The following is a 20,459-nucleotide window of genomic DNA, read 5'->3' as shown; positions in this document are numbered from 1 at the left end:
CCTACCCAGTCAGGGAAGCCTGAGCCTCCTGCAGTTGTCCCCTTTGCTCCATTCGCAGGAGGGAAATTAGTGGGAAATCCCACTGCTTCCCAAGGCCTTCGAAGGGGAGACTTTCACCCTGTAAGCCCAGCCCCCAGACCCTTTGAGCAATGACAATCCCTTGCAGTGGTGTTGAACTCCAGCATTTAGAAAGCATCTTCATACCTCCCCCCGTCAGCTGCTCCATACCACCCGCTCTTCACTCTTCCTTTCCCTCCCTACCCATCAGAAGACTGGTGAGCTGTAGCAGCCACCCCTCAGTTGCTCAGAGGAGGCCTGTGCTCTGGGCAAGTGGCAGGTGCCCACAGGCATGGCAGGGCTGAGTATGGCTGCAGCCATTAGAGCCCCTGCCACTAGTGTGGGTTTTTCCCAGTTCCCTCTTCAATCCAGTTGGTGATGCCCCCTGACCCCTACACAGACAGAGCTTCTCAAGAGTCTTGGGACTCCCCTCATCCTGTCCTTCAGGGATTCTTGGGTTTTCAAGTCCCCAGTGGACCCATCAGTGGCGAAGGGTGGCTCTGATTATTGCCCCAGGTCAGGCAGGGCAGGGCAATGCCAGGGAACAGTCAGACTTGGACCTGAAGTCCCCAGAGGTTCAGCTGTGCAAAGTCAGGCAGCTGCTCCTTTGAGAAGCGCTCTGGACCATAAGTCAGAACACCTGGGACCCAATTCCCTCACCTTGTAATCTGGGGCTATTGACTGCTGTCCTGCACAGGGCCTGTTAGGAGGATTCCATGAGAAACCCCTTTTCCGTAACACCACAAGCATTTGCTTGTGGTGTTATGGAAAAGCACTGGGGTAGTCAATGTAGGGACATTGGATCCTAGGGTTGGGTCAGGGGACCAAGGGAACGAGCTCTGGGTGGGGTATAAATTTTGCTTGACACTCGAATGGGCTCTAGAGTCCATGGCCCTTGTTGCATTCAATCCTCCTAATACTCTCCAATTTCATCTACTTTACCAAACTGAGAGTCCAAGGAGAAGCTTTGATGACATCACCCACTTAATTGGTGACAAAACCAGGATTTGAACACAGAGTTCCTGGCCCTAAATCCAGGCTGTTAGGTGGAGGCTGAACTGAGCTGTGGCTAAAAGCCTCAGGCCTCAGCAGAGCCCCAAACTTCTATGGGCCCCAGAGGAACCTGTGATTCCTGGCTGGTCACGGGCTCCTCCCCATCCCCTTGTGGAATGGCAATATTTACAATAGCTACATGTATAGAATCTGTTCTAAACCCTTCACATGTGTTATCTCATATAAACCTCATCATTCTGTATGGCAGGTACTATCATACCCATTTTATTTTTATTTACTTTTATTTTTATTTTGAGACAGGGTTTTGCTCTGTTGCCCAAGCTGGAGTGCAGTGGCATGAGCTCAGCTCATTGCAACCTCTGCCTCCTGGGTTCAAGCAATTCTTCCGCCTCAGCCTCTGAGTAGCTGGGATTACAGGCACCCGCCATCATGCCAGGCTAATTTTGGTATTTTTGTAGATACGGGGTTTCACTATGTTAGCCAGGCTGGTCTTGAACTCCTGACCTCAGGTGATCTGCCCGCCTTGGCCTCCCAAAGTGCTGGGATTACAGGCATGAGCCACTGCGCTGGCCCATACCCATTTTATAAATGAGGAAACGCAAGTACAGTACAGAGGTTATGTTACTTCCCCCAAAGTCACATAACCAAAAAGTGGGAGAGTCAGGAGTTGAAACTAGAACCCAGACAAACTGGCTTCAGAGCCCAGCAGGCCACTTCCCCACTGCTTGCTTTGGGGAGCAGGCAATGAGCAAAGGGAGATATGGAATCCACCCTTGACTGAGCTGCCCTCCCTGCAGGGGGATCTGTGGTTGCTCGGAAGAATCAGCAAGACGGCTTCAGGAACTAGAAGTGTGACTCTGAACTGGGCTCGGGTCTCTGGGTCTCGTTTCCCCATCTGTGCAACACAGAAGTCAGGGGAGTTAATATTTGCTGCAGCCTTTGCCAGCATGGACCTTCTAGGTTTTTCTGGACCTAGGGGTCATGTTTTGCTTCCTACATCTGTCTACAGCTAAGGAGTGGGGGTCACAGAGGCCAGTCTAAACTTGAATGCTTTCACCTTCTGGTCCTCCGTTTGTTCTGGGCAGGCTGACCATCTGCAGAACCACATGGGACCAGCGCCCAGCAGGGTAGGAAAGGGATGAAGGGGAAACTGCCAAGGACTCTCCTGTTGGCTTCCCTAGCTATACTTGCAGCAGAAGGGGATGGTGAAGATCAAGACCCAGGTGGGTGGAGATGACTGCCCCCCATGCACACATTACCTGGTGCCCCACCCGCTCAGCAACTGATTTCTTGGTAAGACTGAGGCATAAAGCCTGTACTGTCGATCCCTGCCCAGCTCAGAGCTGGGATATTTGGGTAGATCTCCTCTCTAGGACCCTCTCCTTTACACCTCAGCCTCCCACTGAGAGCATTAAGTGGGCGAATTTTGATGCCTCCCAGCTCTCCCAGCTCTTACCTCCTGCCCCTTGCTATTTTCTGTTCTTACCTCCTGCTCCTTGTTTTCTGTCCATAGTGGGTGGGGGAAACAGTAAGAGGAATGAGACGGTAGAGGGATTGGGATCTTGACCCCACCTTCAAGACCCTTCCCTTCTGCGGAGTCCGAGTTTGGTCCACAGGGAACATTCCAACCTCTAGTCTTTGCTCCCACCGGATTCCAGGTCCACATCCCAAAGGCTTCATCCTTGTCCCACTAGGATCCTCCCAGGACCTGGGATCCCTCATTTTTCCCTCCACATTCTGCCTCCCACACTTCTCCCTGGCTCCTTTGCACCCTCCACAAGCAAAGATGAATACCCCAGCAGTTGCAGCAAATGAGGATGAACAGGGGCCCTGTAGAACCCCAGAAGTAGGACTTTCTAGCCATCCTCAATCAGGCACCCCAGGACCAGGCACTTAGCAGGAGATTTGCCAATTCCCAACCCTCCTCCACCCCTGGGCTCAAGCAGTGAGAGAAGACTTGGAGAATACCAGTTTTGACAGTACCCATTCCATACTGCAAGGCTGCAGAAGGTGGGCTTCTGGGCTGGAGCCTCATCTTCAGTCAGCATCCTCCTTAGCCTGCCTCTCCAGAGCCAAGAAGTCCCACCGGTACCCAGAGAGGCTCTAGGACACTTGGGAACCACATCAATATCTTTGCATGAGTTAGAAATAGGAACACTTTTCTTGGAGTGGATTTCAGCCTTGCACAGTGCACAACCCTGTCTTAACCCCTCCACCTCTCCAGCCTGGTTCAGGGACAGCCAGAATGGGAATAGTGGTGAGGGTGGGTGGCAGACTGGGAGGACAGGGGATGGGGAAGGATGGGAGAGGAATAGTCGTACAGGGAAGTAGCAGGGGGCTCAGAAACCCATCAGGGAAAGCCAGGACAGATTCTCAACATCTTTAGAGGCCTTCAGCAGTCCAGGCCACTACTAATTTGTGGGGACTGAATGAATGAGAAAAGGAAGGGAGGGGGAAGGATGAGAGGGAGAGAGAAGGCTGGAGGGGAGATGGGAGTCAGAGAGAAAAGCCTAGAATAGATGGTAAAGAGAGACCTAGAAGGGGGGGAGAGGACAGAGGAGGGGGTCACCCACCATAAGTTGCCAGGAGAGATGGACCAGCACCAGGGCCTGAGGCTTGGGGGCCCTAGAAAGGCAGGAAATGGGCCAAAGCAAGAAGGAGACAGGGAAGGGGTTCAGGTCTCTAGGGAAGAGCAGAGAGTGGGAGAAGAGGAGGAGGGAGCGGGGGTGCGGGCAGAGATAAAGGGAGCAACGGCTGCAGGGCCGGGAGCGCAGCGACAGGCGAGAGGGAGGGAAGCGGAAATTTAAAAGTGAAGATGCAGATAACGCAGCCTGGAGACGGGAACCCGGGTGGGGATAGAGGGAGGGAGGGGGAGGAGAGTGAGCGGCGAGTGGAGCGGGAGCAGACTGGAAGAAGGGCACTAGGGAGGGGGCTGTGGCTGCTGGGGTCCGAGGTGGGGCCAGGTACACCAGCCCCATCACTGTTTGCAGAGAATCAGGGAGGCGGAAAAGACACGCGCTCCCGGCCCCCATCAGGGCGCAAGGCCCGGGCCCATCCCCCGCGCGTCTCCCCGGCTGCGGGGCGCGGGGGGCTGCCGGGTGCGCTTGGCTGTGGCGCGGCGCGTTGGAGACTTTATTGCGATGGGACGATAAGAGGGGCGGGGGCGGGGTCCTGGGGGCCGAAGCGGCAGCGTTTTAATTAAAACGGAAATTGCGGCCCCTGGCCGCGCGGGGACCAGAGGGTTCCAAGCGGCCCCTTAGCTGGAAGCGTTGCTCCAGGACCCCCCCGCCCCGCGCAACCCCGCCACGCCCGGACTGCCCCCTCCCGCCAGGCCCTGCTGGACCTGGCGCGTCTTCTCCTCCTTGTCACCCGCGGTCGCTTCGGGCGGGGATCGGTGCCACGGAGCGCAAAGCCTGCCTCGCCCCCCTTCCCCGTCCCCCCCATCTCCCACCGCCCAGTCCCCGGCAGCGATGAGACAGAGCGGCGCCTCCCAGCCCCTGCTGATCAACATGTACCTGCCAGGTACCAGGGACCAGCCGGGCGCTGGTGGCACCGGAACCTGGGGCGGGAAGTCTAGGCTCAGACATAGGAAGAGAGTGCTGGGGTCCAGGGGAAGGAGAAGTGTCCGGAGATTCGGGTTGCACGGAGGGCCGATTGTAATTTAGGGCATTGGGGAGACCTAAAGACAGATAGAGAGCTCTGGGTTTCAGTGCAGGGTCTAGAGGAGTTGAAATGAGCAGATTGGGAGCCTGGGGGCCAAAAGCCGGGACTCAGGGACCCGAAAGAGCCTGAGAGGGGAAGCAGGGGTCTCTGGCGTGGTGGAGGACTCTGTGGCCGAGCCGTACCAGAAGGCTGTGGTCCGCGGGCGTCGCCCCTGCGCTCTCACGGCTCCTCACCTTCCTGCTACTAGCTTCGGGCCGGCCCTCCAGGCGCCCTCCTCTTCTCTCCCCGCGCTCCAGCTCGGCTGGCGCAGTTCCCCGCTCGGCTTTATAAGGCTCCAGCCGGCCCCTTCGGAAAGCGGATTTCCTTTTTCCTGGACGCGTTTCCTGACTTGGGCTCTACGGAGGGGCTCCGCGCAGCGCGCCTGGACCAGGCTCCGGGAGGAGGAGCCGGGTGGCCCGGGCCCCCAGCCTCGCGCCTGGGGACCACAGCACCCCCCTTGAGCCTTGGCCCGGGGCCCTTTTGTCAAGCCCACAACTTCCGCCTGGGGTTCGCCTGATTCTTTTCGTCTGCTGCTTGCAGATCCCGTCGGAGACGGTCTCTTCAAGGAAGGGAAGAACCCGAGCTGGGGCCCGCTGAGCCCGGCGGTTCAGAAAGGTGAGCTGGGTGGCGCGCTGGGCGGCGGAGGCGAGGTTGGTTGGGGTCAGGGCACAGGCGGACAGAAGGCGGGAGCAGTGTGGACTCAGGGTTCACACTGAAGCCCGGAGTCCTGGCCTGGTTGTGGGGAGGCCTTGGGAAGACATTCACTTGGTTTTTGGCTCCTGCATCTTCTGAGCACCAGGAAAAGACTTGCAGGCCAAGGCAGGTGGAGAGGATCCCAGCCCCAGGCCCTTTTGCTGCTGAGTATGGTTTTCCAGGCTTTGGGGCAGGGGCTGGGACACTTAGCGTCCTTTCCCTGCTGGTAGTAGGAGTTCAAGGCCGCAGCACCAGCTGGCAATGGAACCGGGGGAATTATTCCCCAAACACAGTGGGCTTCCCAATCACTAGACCCTGGTCACTGCCACCTGCTTACCCTCCCGCGCTGACCTACGCTGGCTGATCTCTGCCGGCCAAGTCTGCCAGACGATTGCAATTGATTCCCAGGTTCACCACCAGCGCTCCACGGATAGACGATAAATTACCCTTTTGTTGGCTGGCTCTTCAAGCAGCGTCTCCCCACAGTCCCCATCTCAGTCGTTACCCTAGATCTCACCAAGAGACAGAAACCACAAAAACGAGGTTGGCGACTGTTTTATCCAGAAGGAAACTACGCCTAACAGGAACGGGCATCCAAACCGCTGAGGTTGCTCCACCTTTGGTGCCAGGTGCACCTTTGTACCCAAATCTTCCCTTGCTTCTGACCCTAAAACTTAACGCTGGGGACTAGGAACCAGGAAGCTCTTTGCTGGGCTGGCTTGAAGGGATTGGGATTGAAATCATGGGAGAGGGTAGCATCTGGATTCTAAGCCAGTGGCTGAAAAAGGAAGAGGGGTTCACCAGACTCTATTTGAGACAGTAAGCAGACCAATTCGAGGAAAATCCGTTTTATTCTAAAAAGGAGTGCGGGTAATTGTATCAGGAGTTTTCTCTGCCTGTCTGCTTGAGGCTACAAGACAGGGGAGCAGGAATTCTGGGACTCCACTCTCTCACCACTGGCATATCCTGGAAAAACCTCCTTGCTGCCTCCAGCAACCGCGAATTCGGAGGCATATCACACAAAGACAGGAGGAGGTTGGTAGCCAAGCACAACAGCTGCTCGGTCTGTTCCCCTCCTCAGAATTGTTCATCAGGCCCCGAGAACGATGGCACCTTCGTAGGCAGGGAATTCCGCCTGTTCCGAAAACAAGAGACCAAACTCTTAGGGTCAGCGCAGAGGCCTGCGCACCCAAAGGTGGCTAGGATGGGGAGCCCCTGAAAGCTTGCCACTCCTGTCACGTATAGGGGGCCACTGTTCCTACTCCTGTCGGATGTGGTTACAAGGAAGCCAGCCACCACTCCACCTCAGGTGTAGCCTGTCCAACTACGTCTTTGGGGACTGGCTGAGCCTTGTCCAGCAGTGGCTGGGTCGTCCCGCTGCACGCCTGTCCCTTCCCATCTCTGGATGTGGTCCAGCTGGGATGGGGCAGTCCAATCATTCTGCCCAATGCCGCCCTGTACGGTTGTGCGGCTTCTCCCTAAATAAGAGCGCCGGGCTGAGATGGCGAGTGGCGGCGGGTATCTGTCCTTGCTCGCCTTGGAAAGCCGAATGCCTTGGCCGCTGTGCTCACGTGGAGTAGGCGACGCTTCCCCCAAGTTTCACAAAACCGTGCATCCGGCAAGCTACGTGCTCTTCAATGGAAGCCGCATTTCCATTGTGCAAAAGCGTGGTAAAGGCTAGAGACCACTCTGCTGATCAACCCCTCCCCGGCTGGCTGCTCCTGCCGAACTCAGCTGCAAAATTTGACTTGCGCTTTTCCTCCCCCAGTGCCGGTTCCTGCCGGGGTGGGTCGGTTTCCCGCCTGCACTCTTTCCCAGTTCCCGCCTCCCCGCTCCCACCTGTGGCTGACTATCCCCCTCCCCACAGGCAGCGGACAGATCCAGCTGTGGCAGTTTCTGCTGGAGCTGCTGGCTGACCGCGCGAACGCCGGCTGCATCGCGTGGGAGGGCGGTCACGGCGAGTTCAAGCTCACGGACCCGGACGAGGTGGCGCGGCGGTGGGGCGAGCGCAAGAGCAAGCCCAACATGAACTACGACAAGCTGAGCCGCGCCCTTCGCTACTACTACGACAAGAACATCATGAGTAAGGTGCACGGCAAGCGCTACGCCTACCGCTTCGACTTCCAGGGCCTGGCGCAGGCCTGCCAGCCACCGCCCGCGCACGCCCATGCCGCCGCCGCCGCTGCTGCTGCCGCAGCCGCCGCCCAAGACGGCGCGCTCTACAAGCTACCCGCCGGCCTCGCCCCGCTGCCCTTCCCTGGCCTCTCCAAACTCAACCTCATGGCCGCCTCGGCCGGCGTCGCGCCCGCCGGCTTCTCCTACTGGCCAGGCCCGGGCCCCGCCGCCACGGCTGCCGCCGCCACCGCCGCGCTCTACCCCAGTCCCAGCTTGCAGCCCCCGCCCGGGCCCTTCGGGGCGGTGGCCGCAGCCTCGCACTTGGGGGGCCATTACCACTAGACGGGATGGTCGGGTGCCTGCGGCCTCGCCCGCACGCCCAGAGTCTCACCCGATCCCATCTACATCCCGGGGAAGGGCCCGGGAGCCTCCCAATCGTCCTCTAACCAAGAGTTTACTCCACCTGCCGCACTTAGCCCCGGGGGACGGACCGGAGCTCCCTCAATCCTTGTCTGATACTAGATTTGTCCCCGTCCCACCCCGCAGTCCCCTGAGGAGGGCGATATGCGCCCTCTTTGACTTTTTTTCTTCTGGGTCTCCGGGTCCCGGAGGGGATTTGTGGACCTCTGCCGTCTCCCAACCACTCCGGTGAATTTCCGCCTGGCTCCTAGAAGCCCCATTCAATATCACATCTCTTCCCACTTTTGCTCTTCCCCAAGGAACTGCTCCCACCCCAGCACGTGGAGGCCTCTCACGGTCCTCCTTCCTGGGACCTGAGCAGGTTTGGTGAAAGCCACCCTGCCCCATGACACATGGCCCTCTTCCTCCTGTACTAACACTCGCAGGAGGGCCCAGTGTGTTTCTGACCCTTTTAGCCCCATTAAAGCTCCTGAGCTCTACGCTGCCTCCTCTCTGTGTTCTTTGCTGCACCAGAACCCGTGGTTAGAGGAAAGTAGGGAGAGGTTCATCTCGGGCCACAGCAGAGAACTGCCAAGGAAGAGGTCCCAAGAAGGAGGGTGGCGCGGGCTTGGGCGTCGCTGCAGGGAGCGAGGGGCCTGGAGAATGGGCTCAGCCCAAGGAGCCACCTTGCCTCACACCCACCCTGCCAGGCTACCCCAGCTCACCTCACTCGGTCTTCCACTTGCCCTTCACCCCACCCTATCCATACTTCCGTCCTAGCAGACACCTGCACCCCACCCTCCCCATCTCACTCACCCTTTCACCCACCCCTCACCCGCCCCATCCCAATAGGCACCCCACCCCACTCAAGCCTCCCCATCTCACCCACCCGTCCACCCGCCCCTCACTCCGTCCCATCCCAATAGGCACCCCACCTCCACGCCACCACCCATCTCACCCATCCTTCCACCCGCCCCTCACCCCACCCCATCCTAACAGGCACCCACATCACATCTTCCCCCTCTCACCCATCCTTACACCCGCCCCTCACCCCACCTTATCCCAATAGGCACCCGCACCCCACCCCTACATGTCACCCATCCTTCCACCCGCCCCTCACTCCACCTCATCCCAACAAGCACCCCCACCTCACCCTCCCCATTTCACTCACCCTTCCACCCACCCCTCACCTCACCACATCCCAATAGGCACTCCCACCCCACCCCACCTCCCCATCTCACCCACCCTTCCACCCGCCCATCACCCCATCCCATCCTAACAGGCACCCACATCACATCTTCCCCCTTCACCCATCCTTTCACCCGCCCCTCACCTCATCCCAACCTTCATCCCTTCTGGCTGCGCTTCACCCCACCTCAGCCTTCCCTTAGCCACTTTATTTCCTCCCCTTCCCCAACCACCCTCCCCTCCTCATCCTACTCTCACTTAGACTTTCTCGCCCTATCCCTCACAAACCGCCCCCTCCTCCCAACATCTGTCGCCGTCTTTCTTCTGGCTCGGCCTCCTCATTTGCAGAAGAAGGGGTCTTCCACCCGGCTCCTGCGCTCGCGGCTCGCAGCCTCCACGCCGAGGCTCGTGGCTGCACCTCCTTCTTGCGGGTGGTGCGCGCCCTCTGCTGGTCGGAGGAGGGTACGCCGAGGGTTTTGTACCTAAGCCGGGGGAAATTTTCTGTGCCGCGCGGTGCAAACCCATGTGCCTGGCCACACTGAGGACTGCAGGACCCAGTAGTCTCCAGATCTCTTTTGGCCTTCAGAGAGGAGGGTGAAAAGGGGAACTCTGCATCCCAGCTCTGACCTCTGGAAGCCCGGAATGTGGGTCGAGTGGATTATTCTCCTGGCTGGGCCCCTTTCCTCATCCCTAGAGGCCCTTCTGAATACTGCGCCCACCCACCAAGGCCACTGCCCCTTAACTCCTACCTTTTCCAAAACCTGTTGGCAGAAAAGCCGCCTTAAACGCCTTCGCTTAGAGGAAAACAGCACTGTGGAAGGTGCCTAACGGGACAATCCCAACCTCAAGGCAACTGCTCCTCAAGGCAAGCCCCTGGCTCCCCTTTCCCCCGCTGCCCTGGCTGTTCTTTTCCACGCGCACACCTTTTCTTGGGCACAGGAAGGGGCAAAGCAGGCGGGAGGCTGGGCAGTTGGAGGTGTGGGGTGGGCCTGATGCCCCTTCCCAAAGGATTTAGCCAGGGAAAGAGTCTTCATTCATTTCATTTTATTTTTCGCTTAATTTTTTTTCTAGTTTTCCAAAGAACACACACTCAGCATAGAAAATTTGGAAACACACACCTGAGGCCTCCTCCATGAACTATCGGTTGGATGAAGCATGTAAAGAAGCGTGAAGGGGCCGGGCGCGGTGGCTCACGCCTGTAATCCCAGCACTTTGGGAGGCCAAGGCAGGCGGATCACGAGGTCAGGAGATCGAGACCATCCTGGCTAACACGGTGAAAACTCGTCTCTACTAAAAATACAAAAAATTAGCCGAGCGTGGTGGCACATGCCTGTAGTCCCAGCTACTCGGGAGGCTGAGGCAGGAGAATCGCTTGAACCCGGGAGGCAGAAGTTGCAGTGAGCCGAGATGGCACCACTACACTCCTGCCTGGGCGACAGAGCAAGGCTTCATTAAAAAAAAAAAAAAAAAAGCCAAAACTGTAGTCCTGTTACACGGACGCCACTGTTACTATTGATAATTTGTTGGTCAAAACGCTCCCTTTCTTTTCTCAATGCCATTGATTGATTGATTGATTGATTGATTGAGGCAGGGTCTCTCTCTGTTGCCCAGGCTGCCAGGCTGGAGTGCAGTGGTGGGATTTCAGCTCACTGCAACCTCCACCTCCCCGGCTTAAGTGATCCTTCCACTTCAACTTCCTGAGAAACTGAGACTACAGGCATGTACCACCATGCCTGGCTAATTTTTGTGTGTTTTATAGAGACAGGGTTTTGCCATGTTGCCCAGGCTGGTCTTGAACTCCTGGGCTCAAGCGATCCACCCACTTCGGCCTCCCAAAGTGCCTGGGATTACAGGCATGCGCCACGGTGGCTGGCCAATGCCTTTTAAAATTTGATAATACCCTGCTTTCGTAGCTGAATAGAAAAAAAGTATGTTCCAGGTCATTATGCCTGATACGCCTCACGGGGTGGGAGAGTGGGCTGGTGCATTCATCAAGCAGGTGAGCCAGTCTGACCTGGTGAGGTCTTCTGTGACGTGCATGGTGGCAGTAGGGGAGGGGTGCAGCATCAGAGAGTCTCTTTACAGCCCTATTTGCAGGGGTCAGGAAGCTGGGAGGAAGAAGAAACATGCTGAGGAGATACAGCCAGGATCCAGAAAGATCTGGGCTGCTAAACATTGTGGGCTGAATGTAACAAAGTAAAATTTCTGTGTTTGTTGTTGTTGTTGTTGCTACTTTTGTTTTTTTGAGATGGAGTCTCACTCTGTTGCCCAGGCTGGAGTGCAGTGATCTCGGCTCACTGCAACCTCTGCCTCCTGGGCTCAAGCGATTCTCCTGCCTCAGCCTCCCGAGAAACTGGGATTATAGGCGCTTGCCACCACACTCAGCTAATTTTTGTATTTTTAGTAGAGAAGGGGTTTCGTCATGTTGGCCAGGCTGGTCTCGAACTCCTGACCTCAAGTCATCCACCTGCCTTGGCCTCCCAAAGTGCTGGAATTACAGGTGTGAGCCACTGTATCCAGCCACAAAGTAAAATTCCTTAGGAAGGACTGCGAGGCCCTGGTCTTACATCTTTAAATGAAACAACAGAAGTCAGAGTCTTGGCAAAGGTGGGGCTCAGCAGAGCCTGTGTGTAAATGAGTAATGTCCTAGCCAATACAACGCTAAATGGGAACCTGTAGGGTGAAGTGCAGAAAAATCACTGTAATCTGAGGATGAATTGATGGAGCTACGACACCTAAGATGAAGGAAGTGGTCCACTTGGTTTCGTAAGTCTGCCGCCAGGAACATTGTGCACAGTGTTGTTTTCAGGAGGAGACCAAGTGGAGGACACACAGTGTAGTAGACCCAGGAAGTGAAGAGGAAAAACGGTGGAAAGCCAACAACAATGTGAGATGTATCTGGAAAGTCAACTGGGAGAAAGGGGGATGGGAGCTGTCATCATTTATTCAAAACGCTGCCCTGAGAGAAAGGACTAGATGCATGTGACTAAGGGCAGTACTGGGACACGTGGTTGGAAGCTCCAGTAAAACAGATGTCTCCTTGATCTAATGAAGAGCCTCTGCCATGGAACATGTTGGGTGAGTTCACTGTCACCAGAGTGTTCAGCAGACCCTTCTGTGAGAAGCAGAGAAGGGACATGGACTAGGCGACTTCTCTAACCTTGAGACTCTTGGAATCCTGTGAAGGAGTCAATAAAGGGGGGATTTTAGTCATTGTTGGGCAGCTGGCTGGCTGAGATATTATTAGATTAAGGGATCTTCTTACCTATGAAATTGCATCCTTAAAGCTCACCCCATGCCTCTGTTCTTTTCTGTCCACATAGCCAGTTTGGGAGGCTAAGATATAGAACTGGGAACCAGAAATTCTGAGTTCCATTTGCAGCTTGGTAACGAACTTGCTGTGTGACCTTCAGATAATCACTTCTCTTTTCTGGGGTTCCATTCTCATCTCATTAAAATAATAAGGCTGAACCAGAGATTTGCAAACTCTGCTCTGTGGAACTTTAAAGGTCACCTAGGTTCTCTCTGTTCAAAAAAAAAAAAAAAAAAAAAAAGAAAAAAAGAAAAAGAAAGAGCTGGAAAACGTCTATCAAAGATGACCTACAAGGTCGAACCCAGCCTCAGAATACAGTAGATGGGAATCCTCTTCTCCAGATTATCTCAGCTCTGGGAGCCCCTGCCTCTGTGATGTCTCCAAGCTCTGAGTTACTGTGGTCTGGCAGGACTGTACTCCACCCAATCCCTGAAGAAGTCATACTCTTACCACACTCAGCTTCCTGATGATCCAGGCCTGTTTTCATGGACTCTTAACCCCTTGGTCCTTGGCCCTCCAAGGTATTGATCCCACCATTGCTTTCCTCTCCCAATCCAGGGTCAAGCCCCTCTTGCATTTTCTGAAGTTCTGAGCCTTTTCTCTATCACCTCGTTCAAGTCGCTAGTGAAAGTATGGTTCACTCCTCTGCCATATGCTTGCACTACAGTTTACAAAATGCTTTCACACCCATCATTTGATTGACCTCTTCAAGATTAGGAAGACAGGGCAGGTATTGCTTTATCTGCTGGGAGGATAAATAAACCAAGGCCCCAGATGTTAAATGACTTGGTTGAAGTCCCAGGGCTTGTTGTAAGACCTGTATCTTCTTATTCCTCTGCCAGACCCTTTCCCACTGCTCCCGGTGACCTTTCCACACTCCTGAGCAGTCACTGATCACTTTGTTTTTAGAATCTTTCCCATGCAGGATGACACAGACCCATATCTCCTCCAGTAACAGGCACTCTGTGCGACTAAGCTCCACGCTTTATCCCTTGCAGATGGAATTAGAAGCCCTGCTAACATGCAGCTTGAGGACATTCATGTCCAAACTGTTTGGGACCTGCACAGTCACAGTGCAATGATGCCACTGAAGGCACTGAGGCTCACAGAGCACTCTCTCATACGACAGCTCATGTGACCATATACAGGCATCGTAATGGGCCACTGTGATGCACTTTTCTCAGAGCCTTCTGCTCTTCTGGCCTTCACCTTTCCTCTAATGTGTCTTTGAAATGCGCCAAAATGAACTTGTTTCTTGAGCTATTTATAATCCATGTCAAGTGGATCTGCTGATGATAAAAGTATGCTTTACCACTCACTGAACATGACTCTGCCAGGCTCCATCCTATGCTAATGCTTTACAGGTGGTGTTTCCTTTGACCTGGCTACAACCTTGCCAGATGGGGATGGTAACCTCTATTTTCAAATGAGGGAACCAAGGCTTGGAGAAATGAAGTGGCTGGGCCAGCCCATGACCTGACAACTGAAATCCTTACCACCCCACTAGATCTCTTCTTGCTGGCCTTCCTGGACAGCTTCTTCCTCATGTAAACATGACCTGCTTCTTACCCAGTACAGATGCACACCACCTACAATTGGTTATAAAGGACAAACTGACAGCTTGCCTTATGAGTGTCCTTGGTTAGGCCTCTGTTTGATAAGAAAGTACATTTTGTCCCTGATAAGAAATAGAGACTGTTTTGTTGCCCCAATGCCTTTTGCAGGCTTTCACTTTCCTAACTGAGGCGCTACAGGCTTGGAGAGGATCACTGTACTCTGAGGTGGAGTGGGGCTCTGATTATATATTGACTTGAATGGTATTTCCTACTTCGGTTTGGTCAGCAGGATTTCTCTATGACACTCCTCCATCTTAGGATGACGCATGTCATGTCTAGAGGTGAATGGTTCAATGTCCCATTGACTGATGTTTCTTATTTCTTTTCTTTTCTTTGTTTAGAGATAGAATCTCACGCTGTTGCCCAGGCTGGAGGCCAGTGACATGATCATAGCTCACTGCAGCCTTGAACTCCTGGGCTCAAGAGATCTTCCCATCTCAGCCTCCCAAGTAGCTGAGACTATAAGCATGTACCATCATGCCCAGCTTGTTTTAATATTATTTTGCTTTTGTAGAGATAGGGGTCTCACTGTGTTGCCCAGGCTGGTCTCAAACTCCTGGCCGCAAATGATTCTCCCACCTTGGCCTCCCAAAGTGCTTGGATTACAGGCATGAGACACTGTGCCTGGATAATTTTTTTTTTTTTTTTTTTGAGACAGAGCCTTACTCTGTTGTCCAGGCTAGTGCTGTGGTGCAATCTTGGCTCACTGCAACCTCCACCTCCTGGGTTCAAGTGATTCTCCTGCCTCAGCCTCCCATGTAGCTGGGATTACAGGCACCCACCACCATGCCCGGTTAATTTTTGTATTTTTAGTAGAGACGGGTTTTCACCATGTTGGTCAGGCTTGTCTTGAACTCCTGACTTCAAGTGATCCTCCCACCTTGGCCTCCCAAAGTGCTGGGATTATAGGCATGAGCCACTGCACCTGGCCCCAGTTGACTTTTTCTGAGAATTCTCTCCCACTGGATCCTGTTTGCTGTTTCTTTCCTAGCATACACTTCTTTGAAAACAAAAGGCAACATAGCTTAGTGGTTTGGGGCTTTGGGCTGGACCTCCAAGGTTTGAAAGCTCTGTTACTTGCAAGCTATGTAACGTTATTCAAGTTACTTCTTTGTGCTTCAATTACCTCATCTGTAAAATTGTAATATCCATTAAACCTACCTCATATAGTTGCTATAAAGATTACATAATGATTTAAGTACCTTGCTACACATATCAGTGCTTTCTATTATTAAACAAGCAGACAAAACAATTCAAAACAAAGCAAGCACCTGCCTCCTCTCCCTCTCATCCCCATCAGATGCCCTCCACATGCCCTGGAAAGGAATCTGGGCTTACTTTTCCACGGCAGCCCAGTCCTTGTCCTGGGCCCACATGGTGAACTTCACCAAGAACAAGCCTCTTGACTGGCTATGGCTCCGCAACCACTAACACATGGGTTGGCCTCCTGTTCTCAGAACATCCTCCATTTCCTTATGAAGTAACAAAAGAATGTATTGAATTTCAAATTATAAGATCTCAGCTAGCTACTAGCTATGTGACTTTAGGAATATGTCTACACCATTCTGACACTTAGTTTTCTCCTCTAAAATGAAGATAATAGTAATGCTTACTTCCCATGATTCTTGTGTAGACTGTTACATGAAATTTGGAAGTGGGGAGTTTTCTTGTTACAGCAACTAACATTACCATAACTAATACCCATATTACATTTGATGTTTACAATAATACCCTGAAGTACACATTATTATTTTCTTCATTTTATAGATTAGAAAACTGAGCCACAGAGGGATTAAGAAACTTGTCTAAAGTCACGCAGTGAGAAAGAGCAGTGCAGGATGTGGACCTAGTTTGATTTCAGTGGCAGTGAATTCTCTTAACCACTAAGGATGTGAAAGAGGTTTATATGCTAAAGCCTCCTAGAAGTGATAATAATAAGTGTGGGTACTTATTGAACCTTTATGTGCCAGGTTCAAGAGCTTTACATTCATTTAATTCTTACAGCCCTCTGGAGTTGGCTCTAGTGTTATTTCCATTCTATAAATGAGGAAAACTGAGGCACAAAATGTCAAAAAACTTGCATGGGATCACAGAGCTGCCAAGGGTAAATATACCTTTCAAACTCTAGCAGCCCAGTTTTCACTCTATTCCCACCCCTTATTTACCGATCTTCAATACTGGAAGAATGAGCAGATTCTGAGATTCTGAGAGGCCAAGGAAGTAGCAGAACTATATGCCCAAACCTCAGCTCAACCTCAAGCCAGGTACTCTATTCCAGCATTCACCAGGGGTTCCAGACAAATAGCAAAGTGAGAAATGCATTTTAGAAGTCTCGTGGTCTACCGTGACCCTTGCAAATATCTCAAACAGCATGGTGGAGAAGGAACCCGGATGGGCGTGGTTTCAGACTCATCCTCTGCCTATTCCCTGTGAGACTGAGAAGGCTGCTTACTCTCCGTGAGGCTCAGTGAACTCATAAAATGGAAACACTGATCATACCTGCTTTATTGGTTTGCTGCAAGGACAGAGCCTGTGCCTAGAGAGTCCAGCACAGAGAGCTGCTCTATAACTGTCATGCCCCCACGCTAATTAGCCCAGAAGCAAAGACCTGCCTTGCAAGTTCATCCCATTTCCCACCAGTCTAATCCTCCAATTCTATACCCAGTTCTCCCTCCATGAGGCAGAGATGCTCTTTCCTTGAGATTCCTTCCTTCCCTGAGGTCAGAGGAGAAGGAAGTAACTAAAGGAGGCCAGAAGGCCAGATTTTGAGCATTAGGTTCCTTTTTCGGCAGAGGAGGTCAAGTTGCTTAGCAACACAGTGGGAGATTGTCAGGGAGGCTTCAGGCAGCACTGTCCATTTTTATCCTGCAGCATGGAGTGATCTGGAGCAACATGAGATGGGGAGATGGATGGGAAAAGTGATGAAAGATCCCAGGCTCCAGTGATAACCTCTTGGGTTAAGCCGCCTTTCCTATGATCACCTTCTCAATCCCCCAAAATTTCCGCTTGGTTTTCTACTTTTGACACACAGTTCTAGGGCATCTTGCACACACATTTGTGCAACGGCCACATTTATGACCATGAACATGAGGGCCAGACACAGGACCACCTTGTATTTATTCTATGCTTTACAACTTACAGATCACATCATAGACACAATTTCAAATGATACTTGCAGCAGCCTCATTAATAGTGGGAAAAGGCCAGGCACATGGTTCATGCCTGTAATCCCAGCACTTTGGGAGGCCAAGGTGGGCAGATAACCGAGGTCAGAAGTTCGAGACTAGCCTGGCCAACATGGCAAGACCCTGTCTCTACTAAAAATATAGAAATTAGCTGGGCATGGTGGCGGATGCCTGTAATCCCAGTTACTTGGGAGGCTGAGGCAGGGGAATCACTCGAACCCACGAGGTAGAGGTTGCAGTGAGCCCAGATCATGCCACTACACTCCAGCCTGGACAACAGAGCAAGACTCCATCTCAAAATATATAAATATATATATAAATATATTATATAGAGAGATAGACAGATATAGATAGATATAGATATATAGATATAGATATAGATATAGATATAGATATAGTGGGAAGATGATCATGATTCCTATATAATAGACGAGGAAAACAAATCCCAAGATCCCACAGTGAGGAAATAACAGGGTCCAGATTTGCTGCAAATCTCAGGATAGTTCTACTACACCCTGATGCATGGACTTTAGTACAGGCATTAGCAACGTGTGTGCATGCCATTCTTAGGGCCTAGTCTCTCATCCCTGATCAGTGGGCGAATTGTGAAGGAAAGACTCAGCTGTTCTTCCCTGTTGGTTCCAACTAGCCTGGGGGGATCCCTGGAGTGGGGAGTTCCAAAAGGGGCCTGGCCTGCTGGCCCAAAGACCTAGACTCAAGAATGTTCCTATGCTAGGCCAGGCTGGCAAAAGTATCTACATACTGACAGCAGAAGCAAGTCCCCTGGCTGGCATTCCAGAGAGAGGCACGTGGGTCACACTGGGACCAAGGCTTGGCAGCAAGGAGTAAACACAGTCATCCAGGTCACAGGATAGCTCATGGGAGGCCCAGGCCTTCAGGGCTCCCCACTACCTCAGGGACCAGCAAAGATGGTTAGAGCACCCCAGGGCCCCCTTCTGGACTCTGTCTCTGTCCTGGTCATTATTTAGTCCCTGTTAATAGTTATTAATAGTGCTGACTAGTATAGCAATAGTTGTTACCCTAACAACAGTAATATGTCATTCCTATCATAGGCACCTGATAGACACTAACCCAAGATCTTTGTTCCGATCTGATAGACAAGAAAACTGAAATTCAAAGAGGTTGAATCACTGTCTTAGATTAGTAGCTAATATATGGTAGAGGAGAGACTCAAACCTCTGACTCATAGTATTTTGTTCTGTGCCTCATATCACGCTAACTTCATATGTCACGGAGGAGAAAGGATCCCCAGGGGAACATTCCGCCACCCCCCTCCTATATTCCCAAATTGCAAACGCCCAGGGCCATGTAGTCTAGCATGATTTAGTTGGTGCTGTATCTATACAGGACAGGAAATTTGAATAATTATTTTGATTAAAATTGTATAAACTTCCAGAAAATGATTTTACATGACTCACTTTATCACAACGTACGTAAAAGAAGATATTCAAATTTAAAAGACTAATTTAAAAAGCCATTGGTAAAATATGAGAAGCATTCCTATAAAAGTTAGGGAAAAGGAAGGATGTCTTTTTTATCCCTTTTAATATTGTCATCACTGCTACCACTGAACATTGTACTGGAGAGCCTAGACAATGCAATAAGACAGGAAAAGATACACACTGTGTGTAAATATTGAGAAGGAAGATATTAAAATCTTGTTTGTAGATGGTATGACTGCCTACCTATAAAACCCAAGAGATTCAACTAGGACACAATTAGAACTAATGAAATTCCAGTAAGGTATAATAAGATCAACACACCAAAAACAACAACAACAACAACAACAAAATATACATATATATATATATGGCTCCCCTATAACCCTGTGAAAAGAAGAAAAGGAATTGGGAATTACAGGCTTACAACAGCAATACAAATGTGCTCCCACATCAACCTAATGAAAACATGAGAAACATCTAAATACAGAAAACTATAAATATTCACTAAGGAACAAAAAAGAAGACCTGAGTAAATGAAGAGGCTGAACATGTTCCTGGATGGAATGACTCAATATTGCAAAATTGCCAAATCTCCAAATTAATCTATAAAAGTGATGCAGTCCCAGTTCAAGTCACAAAGGGATTTTATGGAACTTGACAGGCTTGGTTCTCAAGTTCTTCTGTACTATGATTAAGAATAGAAAGATATGACTGGGTATTGTGGCTCATGCCTGTAATCCCAGCATTTGGGAGGCTGAGGCGGGTGGATCACTTGGGGTCAGGAGTTCGAGACCAGCCTGACCAATGTAGTGAAACCCCGTCTTTTCTAAAAATACAAAAATTAACTAGGCACAGTGGTGCATGCCTGTAGTTCCAGTACTCGGAGGCTGAGGCAGGACAATCACTTGTACCCAGGAGGCGGAAGTTGCAGTGAGCCAAGATTGTATCACTGCACTCCAGCCTGGGTGACAAAGTGAGACTCCATCTTAAAAAAAAAAAAAAAAAAAAAAGACAATTTTAGCAAAAGAATAATACTGCAAAACTAGTTATTAAAGGTGTGGTTTGGTACAGCAATAGTTAAGTAGACCAATGAAACAGAGTAGAGCCTTGAAATAGATTCATATGTGTGGGAATTTCATAAATAATAAGATGGTATTTACTGGGGGTAAAGGAAGACTGTTCAAAGATTGGCACAACTTAGTAGTCATCTGGGGAAAATAATTATATCTCTACCTCTCACCACATATAAAGTTGAATTCCAGAATAGATTAAAGAATGAAATAAAGACACTATAAAAGCACCAGAATAAAATTCAAAGTGTTTTAAAATGCAAAGTAAAGTCAACCAGAAACCTAGCATAAATCAAGAACAATTGAAAAGAGAAGAGAGGCTGAGAGAGGTGGCTCAAGCCTGTAATCCCAGCACTTTGGGAGGCAGAGGTGGGCGGATCACCTGAGGTCAGGAGTTCGAGGTCACCAGCCTGGCCAACATGGTGAAATCCCATCTCTACTAAAAATACAAAAATTAGAGGGACATTACAGGTGGCAAGCGCCTGTAATCCCAGCTACTTGGGAGGCTGAAGCAGGGAGAATTGCTTGAACCCAGGAGGTGGAGGTTGCCGTGAGTCAAGATCACACCATTGCACTCCAGCCTGGGTGACAGAGCAAGACTTGGTCTCAAAAAAAAAAAGAAAAGAAAAGAAAAAAAGAAAAGA

General features: G+C 51.5%; 1 protein-coding gene and 1 long non-coding RNA gene across 2 annotated transcripts; one reads left to right on the top strand and one right to left on the bottom strand.

Moving 5' to 3' along the window:
• The first annotated feature begins 3,954 nt into the window (after window positions 1–3,954).
• Window positions 3,955–8,479, top strand: FEV (FEV, ETS transcription factor). Its single transcript, XM_025405190.1, has 3 exons — window positions 3,955–4,593; window positions 5,314–5,388; window positions 7,334–8,479. Exons 1-3 carry the CDS (start codon window positions 4,542–4,544, stop codon window positions 7,921–7,923), a joined length of 717 nt encoding a protein of 238 aa, XP_025260975.1. The 5' UTR covers window positions 3,955–4,541; the 3' UTR covers window positions 7,924–8,479.
• Window positions 8,480–10,195: 1,716 nt separating this feature from the next.
• On the bottom strand, window positions 10,196–13,573 carry LOC112636447. The gene is made up of 2 exons (XR_003122182.1): window positions 12,932–13,573; window positions 10,196–12,346 (listed from the first exon to the last, which is right to left on the bottom strand). It is a non-coding gene; the product is annotated as an uncharacterized LOC112636447 (long non-coding RNA).
• Window positions 13,574–20,459: the final 6,886 nt, after the last annotated feature.

The sequence above is a fragment of the Theropithecus gelada genome, chromosome 12 (genome assembly GCF_003255815.1).
Source record: "Theropithecus gelada isolate Dixy chromosome 12, Tgel_1.0, whole genome shotgun sequence".
Lineage (NCBI taxonomy): Eukaryota > Metazoa > Chordata > Mammalia > Primates > Cercopithecidae > Theropithecus > Theropithecus gelada.
This window is presented reverse-complemented; position numbering and strand designations above follow the sequence as displayed.